At 44.1% G+C, this 17,803-nt stretch overlaps 1 protein-coding gene across 4 annotated transcripts in view; it reads left to right on the top strand.

Annotated features, from left to right (window-relative positions):
- SLC44A5 (solute carrier family 44 member 5) overlaps positions 1 to 17,803 on the top strand; it is a 200,862-nt gene that overhangs the window by 167,576 nt on the left and 15,483 nt on the right. For all 4 annotated transcript variants that reach the window (XM_039484187.1, XM_039484189.1, XM_039484190.1 and 1 more), the window contains exons 10-18: positions 903 to 1,015; positions 1,428 to 1,559; positions 3,424 to 3,523; positions 6,869 to 6,961; positions 8,522 to 8,609; positions 10,406 to 10,668; positions 11,549 to 11,643; positions 12,079 to 12,182; positions 14,987 to 15,060. In XM_039484187.1, the coding sequence (XP_039340121.1) occupies positions 903 to 1,015; positions 1,428 to 1,559; positions 3,424 to 3,523; positions 6,869 to 6,961; positions 8,522 to 8,609; positions 10,406 to 10,668; positions 11,549 to 11,643; positions 12,079 to 12,182; positions 14,987 to 15,060 (1,062 nt within the window). The remainder of the gene's footprint in view (positions 1 to 902; positions 1,016 to 1,427; positions 1,560 to 3,423; positions 3,524 to 6,868; positions 6,962 to 8,521; positions 8,610 to 10,405; positions 10,669 to 11,548; positions 11,644 to 12,078; positions 12,183 to 14,986; positions 15,061 to 17,803) is intronic.

Genomic DNA, 17,803 nt, shown 5'->3' on the forward strand with positions numbered 1-17,803 from the left:
AATTGATTTTGTTTTGGCCTCTGCTAACGTCGTCATGAAATTAAATGAAATATTTTACTGGTGTGTCCCACTTGACTGCGTGTTGCGATTATATGTGAGAGGAGACTGGCTATTATCTCCTATGGCTGTACATTCAGATACCTGTATGCGTGTAAAGGGTTTACACAGCCATCACTGGGTTTTTTTCTTTGTGACTTGCATGCTGGGAATGAAACCAGAATTCACACTGCCTTACCACTGATTTGAGTAGGCTAAAGGAAGACACTCACTGAGTAGCTGTTTTTTTCCCAACTGCACTGCTGGTAGGTCATTGCCAATGTCAGCTTTTTTCTCTTTCTTTTTAATGCACATTTTCTTCCCAACTCTGATGCACTGCACATGACTTGTTTGGAAGGATAGAAAGGAAAGTGTTTTATTCTCAAATTCAATGTTCCTATCTACTTTTTCAAATGCTGTTCTTATTTAAGAACCTAAATTAAACTAACCACACATGTACACATCCTTCCAGTTTGACACTTCTCTACCCTTGCCTAGCCATGGCCTGAAGATGTCACTGACTCAGAACCTCAGCCGGTGTAAATCAGCACAGTCACTGCAATGAAGCTATACCAGTTTACACTAGCTAAGGAGCTGGCCCATCATTTATAAATGTGTCTATGAAATGTAATCAGACTGCCTAGAAACATATTGCTCAACAGACTGGTTTCCAATAGTTGATGGTATCCAAACTTTAAAACACTCACCACTCATTAGACTTTCAAAAGGAGATTTGGAATAAAATTTTAGACCTGTCATTCTGTATTGTGTGAAAGAGTGACCCTCCTTTTGCAGTAAATAGAATGCGCAAGGAGGGATGCTCATGCCTGTTTCCCTTATGTTCATGTTGTCTCCTGTCTTTCCAGTGGTCTGTTCATTGCAATGGTTGTGAGCCTGCTCTTCCTTGTGCTCCTGAGGTTCACAGCGGGGGTCCTCTTCTGGATTTTCATCCTTGGCGTGATTGGAATTATAGGATATGGTAGGTGTTAGCTCCTATACTCCCTAATGAGGAACTGCAGAGAGATTTTGTTCTTACTGCTGATGTTCATACAAGGAAATCTGTAATTACTGCCAATTAAGTTTAACTTAATCAGGTGAAATATTGCATAGGGTATTGAGGGTTTTTTTCTTTAAAGAAATTTCCACTGTGGCCCTGATCTTGCAAACGTTTACCACCACGTGTACATCCACATGTAAGTGCTTGCAGGATTAGGCCTTCTATATTTGCACCATGATTTCTTTTTTGTTCATGTGGGTTTATAAACCACTAGTCTCATGATCACCTGTAGTTTTTGCCTGTATGGAATGTTGAAGGCAAAAAAAACAGAGGCTCATTCATGTTTACAGCGTCTTCAGAAACACTCAGCTCTTACTGGTTTGTTTTTCCATAGGTATCTGGCATTGTTACTGGGAGTATGATCATCTTCAGGGGACACCTGGATCTGACCTCACGATCTATGATATTGGCTTCCAGACTGACTTCAGAGTGTACCTGCAGCTGAGGCAAACATGGTTAGCATTTAGTAAGTGCCGTTTAAAATTAGTCTCTATTAATGCTTAACCAGGAGAACGAATCATCAGCTGGTTGGTACAACCTATGAAGTACCCCTTGTTACAGATGCTGAACAAATATCCTCTTGTAGATAAGTTTCTGGGATCTCAGTGCAGTGAAGGTTTTTATTATATTGTGCAGTTTTCAGGATTACTAGTTTATCTGGCCTAGAAGTTGGTCTAATCACATTACTAACAAATGTGGAAAACATACACCACTGGTAGAACACCACTCTTATTGCGATGTCCCTCTTTGTCTTATTGGTGGTGGTGAGGGAGAGGGTTTGACTTGATTAGCAGAGAGTAAGACACTCCCTGGGATCCTGGCCAAGTTGCAGGGGAGAGGGGATTTGCCTTTCCCCATCCATCCATGTATCATTCCTTCCTTATGGGCACCACATGCAGTGTGAAGGGAGGAAGGGATGGGGTGTTAGATGGGGACAGAGTGGGCCATTGTCTGCATGACTGGCCAGTTCAGGAGAGGTGGCTGACCATGATTGGTCAGCTGCACTCCACCCCCACTGGCAACTGCCCAAGCAACACCCACTCTTTGGGAGTTATTGGGGCCTAAGGATAGCAGAACTGGGTCTCCTGCATGCTGTGGGCCTAGCCAGATCAGCCCTCATGGGAAATAATTTTTCCTCTGGACAAGATTGGCTGACCCAAAAAAGATGTTTGTTTGTTTTTAACTTCCTCACAGCATGCGGGAGGCCTGGTTTGGTGAGCACAGCATTTATGGTGTTGCAGCTTTGTGGTCAGTGTCAAGCGTGGGGTATCTCTGGGGGTAAACATAAGCATAGGACCCGGGCATCTGCTGACCAAAGTTTGGTCTTGCTGGGGTTGGGGTGGTCTCTTAGGTCTAGTGCAGATTGAGGCATTTCCCATCTCTGCTCTCATGCCTTTGAGCCAGCGGGATGCTAGGAGATCTCATCAACTGACTGGATACCAGGGATGATTTAGGCACTGTCTCCCTTACCTCCCTGACTCCAGGTTTTGTGGCCTTGGCATAAGGCTATGTCCTCCCACATTGGACCTTTTGCTTCCTGGGGCTTGGGGTACCATTGACCCCATTGGTAAGATGATTTAACAAAGCTGCAGTCTGCTGCACAAAACCTATGTGCTGTGTCTCTGTTTACCTGCATGTCTGAGTCAGTGAGCTAATGGGGGCCACTCACCACAGTTGCTGAGGTGAATCTCTTTCAAGTAAGGCCCCTAGAGAATATTAGTGTTGTACCATGTGTCCCTATTCTCTCCTTGTATCTTGCTGAGATGTTGGCTTGCCCTGTATAAAAATGGGCCATTGACTTCAATGGAATTACTTCTGCATGACACCAGTGTAATGGAGGTCAGAATCAAGCTCTCTTAATTAAAAGGCTGAATGTCCATCTATGTTTTATTCTTTTTCCTATGTCCAGAGACTACAAATTAGCAGCAATATAGTATAACCATTGAAAAATGCTTGTTTCTGAATAACCCGAAGTTTACTTTAATGGAGTGCATTAAGGATAAATGATATTTTATGCTAAGTGCTACAGACATATGTTTTTAAATAGATGACTATATTTGTGAACTGCCTGACATTGCAATGCTCCACTTTCCTTTGTAAATTACAAACACTAATGTCATCTGTCAAGGCTAGCAGCTTCTGTGGGATTTCCCAATAATGTATTAAATGGGGATTGAAAGTTGGCCTTCGCAGTCAGAGAGAGAGCAAGCATGTTCTAGCATAGGTTTCTTGGCATTCATGACCAGGATTGTAAAGTACAAGGTGGAAACCACCAATGTAGAAAGGCAGTGTGTTGGTTTGATTTTTGAGTTTAATTTTCGTGCTTGCAGTGATAATACTTTGTATTGTGGAAGTCTTCATCATACTGATGCTGATCTTCCTGAGGAATCGGATCCGGATTGCTATTGCACTCTTGCAGGAAGGGAGTAGGTACGTTTTTCTGATTTATTGATTTTTTTTTTAAATTGTAATACCCTCCTTGTAATACTCTGGTGGGACTTGATCCTGCACTGCTGGGGGCAGAATACGGCGGATAGAAGCACAAGGGGAAAAGTGCTAAACAGTCCAGGGAGTGCAGGGGAGCCTGATCCTGCATGAATGAGAGTGTGGCTTTATGGCTGCTAGGTTATTCCTGCCTAGTAGAAGTAGGAGGGGCTCATAGGAGAACGGGTAGCTAGGCACATCATTTGCATGCTGAGGGAGTGCACTTAAGCCCTTATATTCTCAGACACACCTATTCTCTGCCCCCACCTCTTCCCATTTTAAGGTACCAGACGTACAAAGGTCTTCAAACATACGTTCATTCAGCACAGAGGACTACATCTAGCGCTGAATCTTGCTTGTGCCAACGTGGAGCTTCCTTTCATACTTGCAAAGGGAGCATAAAAATGTTGTGTGGCCTGCTGTGCACCAGACAAGGGCTTGTAGGATCAAGACCTTGGCATCCATCATAAATAGGGTCAAGTCTCATTGGCAACTAGCAGTAGGATTTTCAAAAGTGTTGCAGTGACTTAGGAGCCCAGTCCTGTTGATTAAGGCACTTTTGAAAATTCCACACTCAAAAACCTTCTGAAAATTTGATTATGCAGAGAAAGTAACATTTGCGAGTAAATATCTTTTAAATGTCTCCTTTAAACATTGGGATGGGTACTGTGAGGGGTTTAACCGTATTTTTTAGAGTAAGATGTGTGTGTTCGGGGGAGCTTGATATAATCCATTTGGAAGGCTTAGCTGACTGTCATATGGTGAAAAAGGTAACTAACGAGTCAAATTTTGCCTTCAGATCCAGGTGTGTTATACGCATTGATTTCAGTTATTGCTCAGATGAATTAGTACCAGCGATGATATACAGTAATAGAGTAGTTAACACTTCTTCCTGTTAACAGTCTCACAGGCAGTTTTCAGGTAGCAATTTATAACTTTCCTGCATATACTTGGTCCTTCTAGTAAACACAGTGCATCAAATTCTCTCTGTTGCAACGATGCAACCCAATTGATTTGATGGAGTTGTGCCAGTGTAAATGAGGACAGGTTTTTGGGTCAAGTGGTAAGCTACACATGTGTACCCAAGAACAGAATTTAGTATAGAGAGCTAGTAGATGGTTGGTAGTTACGGTGCTACCAAATTCATCAGAGCAGTGCCGAATCTGAATTGTGACCTCTTCCCGTCCCTGATTTTTTCTTTTACATTCCTTGGCATCCCAGTGCCTGTAGTATCAGGACTTAGGGAGTCTTTTGTGGAATTAGGGAAAGCTGAAGTTCCATAATCAACTTACTTATTCCCCTTTCTACAGCTATGCATGCAGGAAATAACAGTCAATTTTGGCAGCACTACACTTTATCCTTTGGATCCTGTTCATTATAATTCAGAAACAATTTACACACTAAGACACTTTTATTCAGAAATGTGACAGATAGAAACACTTCAGAAATTTCATAAACTTCCTGCTGGGAGGTAATAACATCCTCTAGAATTTTTAGCTAAATTGAAAGGGCATTTGAGGGCAGTACTTTTACACTCAATGTATAACGCATGAGGTGAAACGCTGTAAGTAATTACTGTACACCTAACAGACCTTGCCCTGTATTCAGGATGATGGAAAATAAGTTGCTAATGACTGGGAATCAAATTATTTTTTTCAGTACAGTTTAACTATTCTTTCAGTAAAATTACAATTTATAATAGTAATAAGCTGTTTGGAATCCATTGATAGAATAGTTAACAAGCAGTTTGTTAGAGTAAACTGTCTGTGGCTTCACTGTTAACTAACAAGCCTATCATTAACTGCTGAAAACTACTGATTTGTGATTATTTCTTAAATAGCATAAAAGTGTGCATGTCTGTATGACTCATAATGCACTTATTTTGCCTGCTGATCCAGGTATGATTTGGCAATAAGAAAACACTACTAGAATGTTGCCATTGACCTCGTTGTCGCACAAGACTGATTAACTTATCCCCAGGGCCTTCTTATTTAACAGCAGGAGTGGAGTAAAATTGTCTTCCATTTGCTTTCTGGGAACTGGCTCCTGGAAGGCAGCTGGCTGCAGGAGTGAACAAGTCAGGGGAGAAGCACAATGGGGGAAGGAAAGGCAGAAGGAGAAGGGAGAGTGGAATGGTCAGAAGACCGCGTCAGGGGGCTGTGGAAGGAGAGGTTCAGAAGCAATGGGATGAGGTGGATTGGGGGAATGTAAAGGAAAATGGGAGAGCAGTGTAATCAATCCACATGCTTTAGACAACAGGCACACTTTTTATAATCCACGTGCAGTTAGCTGCCTGTACAATTACTTCCTATTCATCACCACAGTATCTAAGAACTAACCATTCTCATTATTCCCCTGTGAGATAAGTGCAGTCATTTTCTAGAGAGGCACTGATGGCTTAAGTAATGTATTTAATGCCACAGAGGGAATCCTTGTCAGAGCAGGGATTAGAACGCTCAAGTTCCTAGTTATCTGTGTCCATGCTCTGACCACACCTTTTACTCATTGGGACTAGTGTCTGGTTTGTCAGCTACTAAAGCATAGGCCTCTGTCTCTTGAACTAAAGAAGAGCTTCCTTAGCTGGTAGCAGTAGAAAGCCCTTTATCCTTTCTGTGGGCTAGCAAATTTAAGCAACATCACATACGCACACACTCTTACACAGAAAAATTATACATTACAGTGGTGATGTAGCAAAATGGACTGTGACTCAAGAGAAAAGGAGAATGTCAGGGGTCCAGAGCATGCAGTGCTCAGTAGAGCAGAAGGTCCCGGAGCAGACGGGATCTGTGAACACTAGGAGGAAGGCAGGAGGGAGGATGTACAGGGGAGTTCTAGGATATACAGGGGCCCAGGGGAAAGAGCGGGTCTAGGAGCTGAGTAGTTTGGGGGCATGGAGAAGACAGGCAGTGGGAGGGGCAGTTTCTGAGGCAGACAGCAGCTGGGGGGATGTGGGAGCAGAATGGGTTTATGACCCGGGATTGAAGGAAGGTAACAGGGATAGGATCAGGGAGGGCAAAAACAGTGGAAAGAAGAGGACTGGGAACAGAATATAACAGAGATTTGAGGAGGGCAGCCAGATGAAGGAGTGGGAGGAGAACAGACAAAATGAGATGGTGACAGAAGTGAGGCAGTAAGGAGATGGTACTGGCAGTGCTCTGGGATCCCAGCACTAGGTGACACCACCAGTATCAGTGAAGAGAGAAGTAAAAGGGTTAATGCTAAAGGGCTAATAAAAAGTAATTTTTTTGTTTTATCATTCTAGATTTCAACCTTATTTTGTTTCCTTTGTAGGGCTATTGGCTACATAATGTCCACATTATTCTACCCAATTATCACCTTCGTTCTCATTGCAATCTGTATTTCCTATTGGGCAGTGACAGCTGTGTATCCTTCGATATGTCTAAGTATTTGTACCTCATTATCGCGGTAGTATCTGAATAGCTCGCCAGATGACTGTAAATGCTCACATCAGCCTTCACACTCAACGAGCAGTACATTGGAGGTAGAGGCAAAATCCTTACGTAACTGTTTCCACTAAGGTTTTTCTCTTGATAGCTGATGTGGGATGAAGCCACTGTAGAAACCCTCACTTTGCAGTATTGAAATTCCTTTGTGCTTTCTTACGAGACTCTGAAGAAGACTAACATCAACAGATTGTATTTCTCACAGACATCATCACCTGGAGACATACTTCACACCCACCCTATGTGCCCTACTTTTTACACAAGGAATAAATAAATGCACTTTTCTTCTGCCTTGCTTCTCTCAAACTGGCTGGCGTGGCAGTGCAGGGTGAGACGCAGAATTGGGGATGGCAGTGATGTTCACGCACCTGACGTGTTAGTGTGTTTGTAGATCCAGTGGACAATGCAGTGGGAAATGTCCTGCCCTGGATGTATTGTATCTCTTTCCCTCTCACATCTTATCAAGTGGGTGCATGAGGTGCTGTACGTAGCTCCTGTCTCATTGAGCTCTGTTCCATCATGCTGGCTGAGACTGTATTATAACACCTTCAGAGAATCATAGCTGTTAGAGCAAGCCATTAGGTCACTTAGTCCATCTCCCCATCAATAAAGGATTCTGTACACTGGGTTATGGTGTACATGCAGGACTTTATATTTTATTTAAAAAATAAGTCTCAGGGAGAAATTCTCCCCAGTGGGCTTAAACAAGGCTCTGTGCACTATTTAAGCCCCATTTAAGTCCTTAATATGGGTCTTAAATGGTACATAGGGCTTTGGGTGAGCCCACTGCACAGGGCTTATTCACCATAGAGCGTATGGCCTGCACAAGACTTCACGTTCCTTAGCCCTGCATTCATTGTTTCTTAGTTAATCTGGGAGCTCTTATTTGCTCCCTTGCATTTTGCCATGTTTTTCACTGGCAGCTGCAGAGCCTGTTCTGCTCCCCACCCTGCATAACCACCAACAACCTCTCTGTAAAACTGCCTGCTACAGAGGTTTGCCAAGCAGCAGAGGGAGGAGTCAGGAAGCCTTCACTGGGTGAAGAAGAGTCTATTATTTCTGTTCTGAGCAGTATTAACTCATCCTCTCTGTTCCCCACTGCAGCAGTCATGAGCACGGGAGCTGGCCAAGAGCCACTGGCAGTAGGGTCACCGACTAGTGCATGCTGCCATAGTGATGTGTGCAGAGGGGACTAAGAGCAATGTGGAGGTAGCTCCTTCCCTGCATCTGGGAAGTGTGCAGACTTCAGGGCAGGGTTTTCCACAGTTCTCTAGCTTATGAGGAAAATTTAGATGTTACTTGTTAGCCCTTCTGCTTATATGCTGGCCACATGCATAGGAAGAGGTGGTGCTCTAAAACTGAATCTCTCGTCAACCCACACAGCTTTCAGGGTTACTGATCCCCTATTATATTGTTTAATGTGTGATGGAATTTACGGACCTGTGATTCTGTGAGTTCCTCCTTAATACAATTCACTCAGTTTCCTGTCTACATCAGGGGAACCTGTGTATAAAGTAATGGCTAATCAAACACTGTGCAAGTATGCAAACCTGACCTGTGACCCAGAGGTAAGCATAACTAATAACTGCCTAGGAGGGGGAAATGAGGGGGCATGCTAATTATATTAATTTATTGACATTCAATACATGTGTAGTGCTTGCTTAAAGACCATGCATACTTGTATTCCACTCATTCTTTGTGTTAGGTCACATACTACTTAGCACTAGGTAGCATTGTGCATGTTCAAAGCACTTTACAAGCACCAGGTAATTAATTCTCACAACTACCCAGTGAGGAGGATAAGTATGAATAGCCCTGTTCTACAGGTGAAAAAACTGAGACACAGAGGTAAAGGCTTAAATTTTCAGAAGTGTCCACTCATTTTTGGTGCTTCAGTTTTTGGATGCTCAGTTTAAGAGATACCAAAAGGCACCCACAATCAATGGCCAGTTTTCAAAATTTGGGCCTTAGAGACTTTTTCCAAGGCTGCTGAGCAAGTTAATGGCAGAAACCCAACTGGGTACCACATCTCTCAGCTTGCAGTCATATGGTCTTGCTACTAGACAATACTGCCTATCATAGCAATGAGGATAAGTTAAGAAAATTTACAAAATGCTTAGCAAATCTTTTGGCATTTATTGGGAGCAGTTAGGTCACGTTGGGCTCTGACTTTGTTTTGGGAGTTCTTCCAACACAAAAAATGTTTATGAAGCCTAACATCAGTAGAAATGTTTCCAGATATTTTAAATGCCAATGGAAACAGCTTGTTTTAAGTAATAGATATCATTCCCATGAAATGCATGCCTCCCAAACACTACAGCACTCTGCTGATGTCTGTGAACCAAAGGAGAAAGATTCCGTCTGACCATTCTGTTTTCATTGTGCAAGCTGGGCAAATGGACAGAGTAAACAGCACAAATAGAGAAAAGTAAATTCAATTCTAAAATTTTTTATTGTTATTATAATCTAAGGGGAGACAGATAAGAAATTCTGTGACCGGATCCTCAGCTGGTGTAAAAAGTCATAACTCCATTGACTTCTCTTGAGCTAGCGATTTACACAAATTGAGGATCTGGCCATGAGTTCTAAATAAATATGACCAGCTGCTGTGTAAGGAAACTGAACAAGTTGTGTATCAGGAGAGGGGATTTGTGTAATTCAGATTCTGAATCGTTAAGCCCCAGTCATGTAAAGACTTGTGTTTGTGCTTACGTTTGTGCATAGTGAACGGCCCATTCACGAGTCACAGAGCATTAAGTTAAGCATATATCTTAGTCTTTTTTAGTACTGGGTTTTTAATAAGGCCCTACTTGAATCATGGAATGATTGTCAAATAATTGCAGCTGAGTTGCAGACAAGACATGGAAAATCATGGAAAAGTAATAATGGATCTGGAAAAGCCAGAGAAAACCTATTTGTTTAAGAAAATTTTGCTGGAACAATATAAACACTCAAGTATTATGTTAGATCTGCTAATTTTTCTGATAACTGGACATTTTGCTGCAACTATATGACAGTCATTAATATGTGGGGCTAACAGTGGTGCTGTCAGCCCTGGGCGGCCGGGGCTCCCACTGTCAGCCCCAGGCTGGTAACGAAATTGCGGTGAAAGCCTAATATTGTGGGATCCACAATTTCCACAATATCACAAATTAAGTAGGGCTTTAGTTTTGAATTATTTAAATGAATTAAAAAATATTTACATTGTAGTTAGACTTCCACTTGTAGCTCAAGATTTAATGAGTTAGTGAAACATCTAGCAGAATATATGAATTTTTGTGCTCAGCCATTTAATTTCAGAAATTGTCCTGACACATCCTGTTCATTGCTTATGATTATTTTTGTTGTTTTTCTTTCTGAACAGACTTTTAACACAACCAATGTGACCAAATTATGTGTTGGTGCTCAGTGTACTTTTGCTTTCTATGGGGGAGAAAGCTTCTATCACAAATACATCTTCATCTTTCAACTCTCCAATGCTTTTGTCTTTCTGTGGCTGGTAAACTTTGCAATTGCACTGGGTCAGTGTACCCTTGCTGGTGCCTTTGCCTCTTACTACTGGGCCTTTAGAAAACCTGCTGATATTCCAACATGCCCACTCTTTTCTTCATTTGGACGAGCAATACGGTAAGGATAAAAATCTGGAGTTTAATCTCTTCGTGTTTCCTAGTGCTGCTCATAACTCATAAGGAAACAATTTCATTATGCTTAGAGTATCAAAGGAAAACAATTATGTAGAAAAGCTTAGTCATTAAGGCTCAATCATTCTAGTCATTACGGACCTGCATTTTGCCTTTGACTTCAGTGGTGTGACGAGCAGATCCAAATTAATTAAGTGCCTGAATTTCAAAAGAGTAGAAGATCGGAGAAATTGCATGCCTAACTTATACAAGCAATTACTGCACCTGCATATGCAAATCTGTTATAGCAACCCTCTAATGGCTGTTAGACACCTAAAAAATACAAATGATCTCACTGCAAACACAATAGCGATGTGTGGATGTACACATTTTTGTGCCTGGGTCTGGGCTTTTGCTTTATTGAGAAATCAGGAGCATATTGACCTATTGTGTAATTATTAAAAGCACTGTACAGTTTAAACTTACACCCAATATTTAAATTTGTACATGTAAATTATATCAGTAATAATCTTTAGTTAAAATTAGCAAAGGAAATCACATTATAGATATAAACACTTTTAGTACAACACAATTTATAGGCCTTTTGTAATTGTTGTATCTCTTATTCATGTTGTATCTAGCAGGGCAAATTGTTCAGCTAACACTAGGGTTATTCAGAAGCATTTAGTAGAGGCAACATTTCACAATCTTTCATCAGCATCCAAGTTCTTAGCAAATTTTGCATTGTTGTTAATCTTTTTCAAAAGACTTTTTGCAGATTTCACAGTCCATAAGATAGTTTATCGTGATATTTGCGAAGGTCAGTTCAGTTACGTATTGCTGTTGTCTCCTGTAACATGGTAAAATACCTCTTTGTTTTGTATTAGATATCACACAGGTTCACTAGCATTTGGATCATTAATTCTTGCAATAGTCCAGTTGATTAGAATAATGTTGGAGTACCTGGATCACAAGCTGAAAGGTGAGATTTCTGAACTTGCTGTAGAATATTAAGAATTCATCTTATTTTCCTTCCTCTTCCAAGATGGTTCTTCAGCTATAAAACGTCAAAGAGGCAAATCATGGGCTGGTATAAATCACTGTAGTGTCATTTGAAGTCAATGAATCTATGCTGATTTACCCCAGCTGAGTGTTTGTCCTTGAAAGTTTAATATAAGAATTTATGTAGGAGATGGATGTGATATAATGTAGGGCTAGTGGGCTAGATTCACTCTGGAAGGGAGAAAATTGCAAATCCTTGCTCCAGTGATGGGACAGGATTCTATCCTGGGGGAGAGCTGGCAACATTTCAACTACTGACCTATCTCCGGGGATCCAGCCATTGTGGGCAGCCTCTCATATTTTAAAGGTCACTCATCATGTGTCTGCATGTTCTGCTCTCGCTCCTTTTCTGCAGGTACACAGAACTCCTTTACGAGATTTCTGCTCTGTTGCCTCAAATGCTGTTTTTGGTGTTTGGAAAAATTCATAAAGTTCATAAACAGAAATGCCTACATCATGGTGCGTATTTTCTCTCTCAGCGTGTTCTAGCATCATGCCTGCTGCACTACAATCAGTATCTTAGATATAAGCCTCGGGGCATAGGCGCCGACTCCCTGGGTGCTCCAGAGTTGGAGCACCCATGGGGAAAAATTAGTGGGTACTCTGCACCCACCGGCAGCCAAGCTCCCCGCCCCACCTCACCTCCTCCTCCACTTCTGCCTCCTCCCCTAAGCGCGCCGCGTTCCCGCTCCTCCACCTATCTCCCAGCGCTTCCCGTTGTCAAACAGCTGTTTGGCAGCACTTAGGACTTTCCAGGAGGAGGGGGGAGGAGCAGGGGTGAGGCGCAGTCAGGGGTGGAGGTGGAGAAGAGGCGGGGCAGAGGTGGGGACTTGGGGGAAGGGGGTGGAATGAGGGCGGGAAGGGAGCGGGGACTTTGGGGAAGGGGTGGAATGGGGGTGGTGCAGGGGCAGGGCTGGGGTCGAGCACCCACCAGGAACAGTGGGAGTTGGCGCCTATGCCTTAAGGTATGCCTATAGTACACTGCACACCAGTGGCAGGGATATGTAGGGTACATGTAGCTGCATGCTGCAGTGACAAGTAGGCTGTTTCCACACTTAGGTATAGCTACATGGAGCAGTGAAAGGCTCTGGCAGCTTCCCGTTGCCAGAGCCTTTCCCTGTTGCTGGAGCCTTTCACTGCAGTAGGGAAAGTCTTCAGCAGCAGGGAGGCAGCAGGACACTACACTGCTAAAAATAGCCTAAACTGTGCCTTGCCATCTAAAGTGCTGTTTATACCTGTGCTAGGGGGGTGTGCAGTGTCGGTACTCTGCAAGCCTCCATAAGGAGTGTGCAGTATAGATGAATCTGCAGTCATCAAAACTTTAATGTTTTGCTCTTTAGCTATGCCAGGCTTAACTTTGGCTACAGTCTGTCACTGTTTGACTCTAGAAGGTAAAGAATTGAATTTTAGTGACTTTGGGGGAATTCATATGTCCCTGCCCCCCAAAATGATAGTCTCCTTTTTTCCCTCCCCCATCCCTCTTTTTTTCCCCCTACCAGTACCCATCAGAAGTGGCGATACAGTATGACTGGTTAATTTCACCCCCCACCTGCAATTCAGACACTGATTTCAATAGGAATGTCACCACATCCTGCAAACACTGTATATTACATACCTACGTGATATTTTTGTTAAAATGTGCTGCTATGAATAAGGAAGCTACAGAACACTCAGCACTTGTACTTGCCAGTAAAATCATAGAGCCAAATTCTGCTCTCAGATCCAGTGGTATAATTCCAGAGGAGCTGCGTTGGTTTCAGGGGAGAGATTTCAGATTTACCCCATTGTAAATAAGAGCAGAATTCACCTTGATGTCTTGTTTTGACCTGAAACAATTTCAGTAAAAGTGTTTTGCAGTCTAAGAGCTGTTATCTCAGAGGAAGTGACTCTAATGTTTTCATTAAAACCTCATTTGCTCCAAAGGGATCTCAGAATTAGTGCAGTCTTCAGGGGAGGAATTTTTTCTTTCTACAGCCTTATCTGCATGGCGAAAATTGACCAGCATAGCTATTGTGGTATAATTTAACTATTCCAGAATATTTCCCCCACGTGGCAACACTGTTCTGGAAAGAAAGTGAATTTATTAAACTGTGTGAGCTGGAAAATTACTCTGGAATAAAGTCACTTTTATTCGAGTCTCCACTCAGGCAGCTATTCTACAACAGCTAGTACAGAATAGCTTATTCTGCAGTAGCTATGCCAGTCAGTTTTCCAGCGTAGACAAAGTCTTGACTTTTGTGGGGGTTTTTAAAAGCATTTAATAACCTATACTAAAATAATACTGAGGTTGTCTATGAAAAGCAAGGCATGTCCCTATTAAAGCTGTTGCCCTTCTTTTTGGATATACTGTGCATTTCGACATGCAAATGTAAATCCAAATTAACTCAACTAAAGCTAATTAGAAGTAGCGGTGAGCAGAACCTGGTCCCTGATAATGCTGCAGTTTTGCAGAGCTCTGAACAAGTAGGGCCTGTTTTGATCTTGCTCCAATCTTACACTAATGTAACTCCATTGACTTCAATGGAGTTACTCCTGATCTACTTTGGTGTGAGATCTGAATCATGTTCAGGGCATCTGATCTGTGTAATAAGCAGTATTAAGGGAGGGGGGACAGCCTTAGATGGATTTTGTTAGTTTGTGCCTCCACTAGCAAAAGGCCTGAGCTGCAGAGTTGAGATCTGGACTGAATTTCCCCAAAGGTCAGGGGCATTTGGAGCCTGGGTTTTGCTTAAGACTCATCTGTAGCCTTAATCTTATTTTAAAGTGGCTTTTTTACATTCAGTTATTGTGCCTAATCCCTGCACAAATCCCAGTAGTGGCTTTAGGCTTGTTTGTGGATGGATAGACCACAACGCTTCTCCCTATATACCCCTCAACTTGTCATCCTCAATTCCTCAGCTATAGGCAAGCTGTCGCAGAGACTGTGTTCCCCAGCTGCTCTATTTGGAAACCTAAGTATTGTCTCCACCTCCTGCCTTTCCCTCCTGCAAGCAGGTCACCAGAGGCAGCAGAGCCTCACAAACAGATGATTTGGAGAGGTGGGTGGGCTGAGAGATATTCTGCCACAGTTTGGTGAGAAGTAACAGGAAGCAGGAAGTGTATTGTGGGACGGTTTATGGATATGTGGAGGTGGGTGGGTTTGGTCACAGGTGGGAAAGAACTATGTAGGGCTCTAAATGTGTTCATTTGCATAGGGCTCCAGAAAACTTATGGCTGTCCTTGATTAGCTATATAGTTAACAATCAACTGTTACTGTTTTACAGATTGCGATATATGGAAAAAACTTCTGCACCTCAGCAAAGGAAGCGTTCTTTCTGCTAATGCGGAACGTGGTGAGGTAAGAGGCCGTGGTTCCTGTTGCTGCTATTACACTCTGAAAACTCACTTTCGCCCCAAGAAAATTAATTGTAATGGGTCCTGCCTTCACACATTGCTCTCCCTTTTAGCAGCTCCTCGTGCATCTGGCAAGCCATAGAGCTAGTCAGTAGCCTGAGATAGGATGATTTTATTTAACCTGACAGACAGCTTTGCTGCGGGTTAATTGGTTGACATTGTAGGTGGCTAGGCATCCCTGGTAGCAGCAGCAGGGCTGTCAAGAAAGCAGTGGGGCCTACTGACAACATTTCTATTGATTTATTACACACATCATAAGGCACCTATCACCGTGGTATGCAGGTGTAGCTTGCAAGGCTTGAGGTTGGGTTCACATTTTCTAATAAGAGGAACAGCTAGATCTAAGCCTCAAAATTCCTGGAAGGAAACTTGGGGAGAGGGCAAAGGAGAGGGAAGCAGGCTGGGAGGGTGACAAGGAGGGAGGGAATGTTTTTGCTTTTAAAACCAAAGTCTATAATAGGTATCTCTCCTAGTGTTGAACCACCGCCCCCAGCCCCCTCGCTCCATTGCTAGGGCCGCTGCTGAACTCCTTATGCTAATCAACACTCCTCTTCAGTGCTCCTGGCTCTTCCTCTAATATCTGAAGATCAGAAGAATGGGAGCAGGTTGCTGATTAGAACAAGCCCTTAGGAGGAGGCCATGTTGGAGCAATAGGAGGTAGCCTAATTACCAGCAAGAGGCACATTTAAGGAGGTTAGGTAGTTTAAATTATTCAGGAAAGGATAAGAGGACCTGGATGGTGAGGAGCAGGAAGGGAGAGACACTGACTGAGAAGAGAACGCAGACAAAGACTGGGGGAATGGAGTTTCTAGACAGAGGCAGGCGGAGAGGACTGAGCTGTATGTAAAGGTTCCAGGACTTCCTTGTGGGTGCAGCTATTCAGTTAAGCACCCCTGCCCATTGCATACCAGAGTTAGACAAAGGGCTGCTTGCTGAGGAGTCTCCACTCCTGTTATCAAGTGTAAATACCAGAACAATGTCACTTCCAATTTGCAGTCCCCATGCCACAGGGGTGCTGTAATGGTTCCTCGCTCTCCCATGGGGAGGGAGGCCACTCAGTCCAGTCCCATCTGGCCAGAACCAGAATCCACAGGACAGTCAAGATCGCACAATAGGGCTGGGCAACCAACAGTCACAGTCAGACTTTAGCCTGGGTTTGGGCGGCTCATTCTGCCAGCCCTTAAACAGAGTCTATACCTGAGCTGGGGCCTGGGCTTGAGGAAGCTCAGGCTGCCAGCAATAAAACAGGTTCAAGTCTGGCTTTAGCCTGGGCGGGGCTCAGGCAGCCAGCCAGCCAGTCTGTAAGGGGGGGTGGGGCGCACTCCTTCTTCAGAGCTGGAGCTTCCTTGCACAGTGTAGGGCGTCGGCCACCGCGGGGTGGGGTAGCAGGGGAATGCGGGCCCACCCTACTCCACCGCATCCCAGCCCAGGGCCCTGGCAGGGGCCGGATTGGCTACCCCTACGTTGGCGGGGATCCAGCCCCAACATGCCAACGGAGCCATCCCTGGCTCTGCAGCCAGCTGCTCCATGGCTGCCCTGGACCACTTCCTGCCTCCCCGGGGTTCAGTAAATGTGGCCTCCAGGCCTCTTCCGGCTCCTTGGGGTACACAGTGGCAGGCATTCCGGGCCAGTCCTCGTTGGCATCTGGGGATCAGGAACAGCCAGGTGTAGGTTCCCCTCCGGGACGCTGCAGAACAGGCAGAGTGTCTCCTTCGCGGGCTCTGCCACAACTGTGCTGCAGGGCCTGCCTTTTATACTTCCGGCCATGCCCCGCTACTTCCGGCGAGGGGGGGCAGGGCGATCTAGGCTCTGCCCTCCAAGGGGAATGTAATGGTCCCTTGCTCTCCCGCTCGGAGGGAGGCCGTTCGGCCTCACTACAGGCTCCCGCAAAGCTAAGTTCAACTTCAGCCCTGGCTGTCGGGACTCAGGGCCCCAGAGTTCAGCCCCATGTGTTGGAGCTTTGGCTTTCTTCCCTGGGCCCCAGTGAATCTAACACTGGCCCTGCTTGGTGGACCCCCTGAAACCTGCTTGCAGCCCCCAGGTTGAGAACCACTGTCTTACAGTACGTGTTAACTATGTGTGCTAAACCATCTGTATTTAGCTGTGACACTCTGAGTACCTTCCCAAGAGCTCTGTGGGCCATGTTGGCATTACAAATTTTGGGCAATGAAAGTTACATCGGTATAAAGCTGCTGCAGATAGTATATCACTTCTGCGCATGCATATTTGGCTCCTTTTACAAGTGCTGCATGTACTCACCAGGGGTACTTGTGTTGATGCATAATGCAATGCACCATGGGTAGGTATCCCAATGTGCAACCCACCACCATCCAGCACACTGTCTTTTGGGGAGATTAGGCAATGCAGGGTTGGGCAGACATAAGTCACATGGGTGATTGGGGCCAGGGGTCAAGTTCCCAGCGTGCAGTTGTCTCCGTCCCATAATGTCACTTGTATCCCATAATTTTCTTGCCCCTTTTTAAAACTCCCACAAACTTGTGCAGCCCTCCTCTCAGTTTGCCCTCTCTGATGGAAGCATGGAGCCTAAACAGCTCTGCACTATTGTCATAAGCATTGCAAGCATAGGATGCATGATCCTCCAGCATTTGCAGAGCCATAAGAATAACTAAATCAGGGCAGAACATGACAATTTCTTGGAGGACAGGTTGCTGTGAGACATAGCAAGA

Source organism: Mauremys reevesii, linkage group 8 (genome assembly GCF_016161935.1).
Source record: "Mauremys reevesii isolate NIE-2019 linkage group 8, ASM1616193v1, whole genome shotgun sequence".
Taxonomy (NCBI): Eukaryota; Metazoa; Chordata; order Testudines; family Geoemydidae; genus Mauremys; species Mauremys reevesii.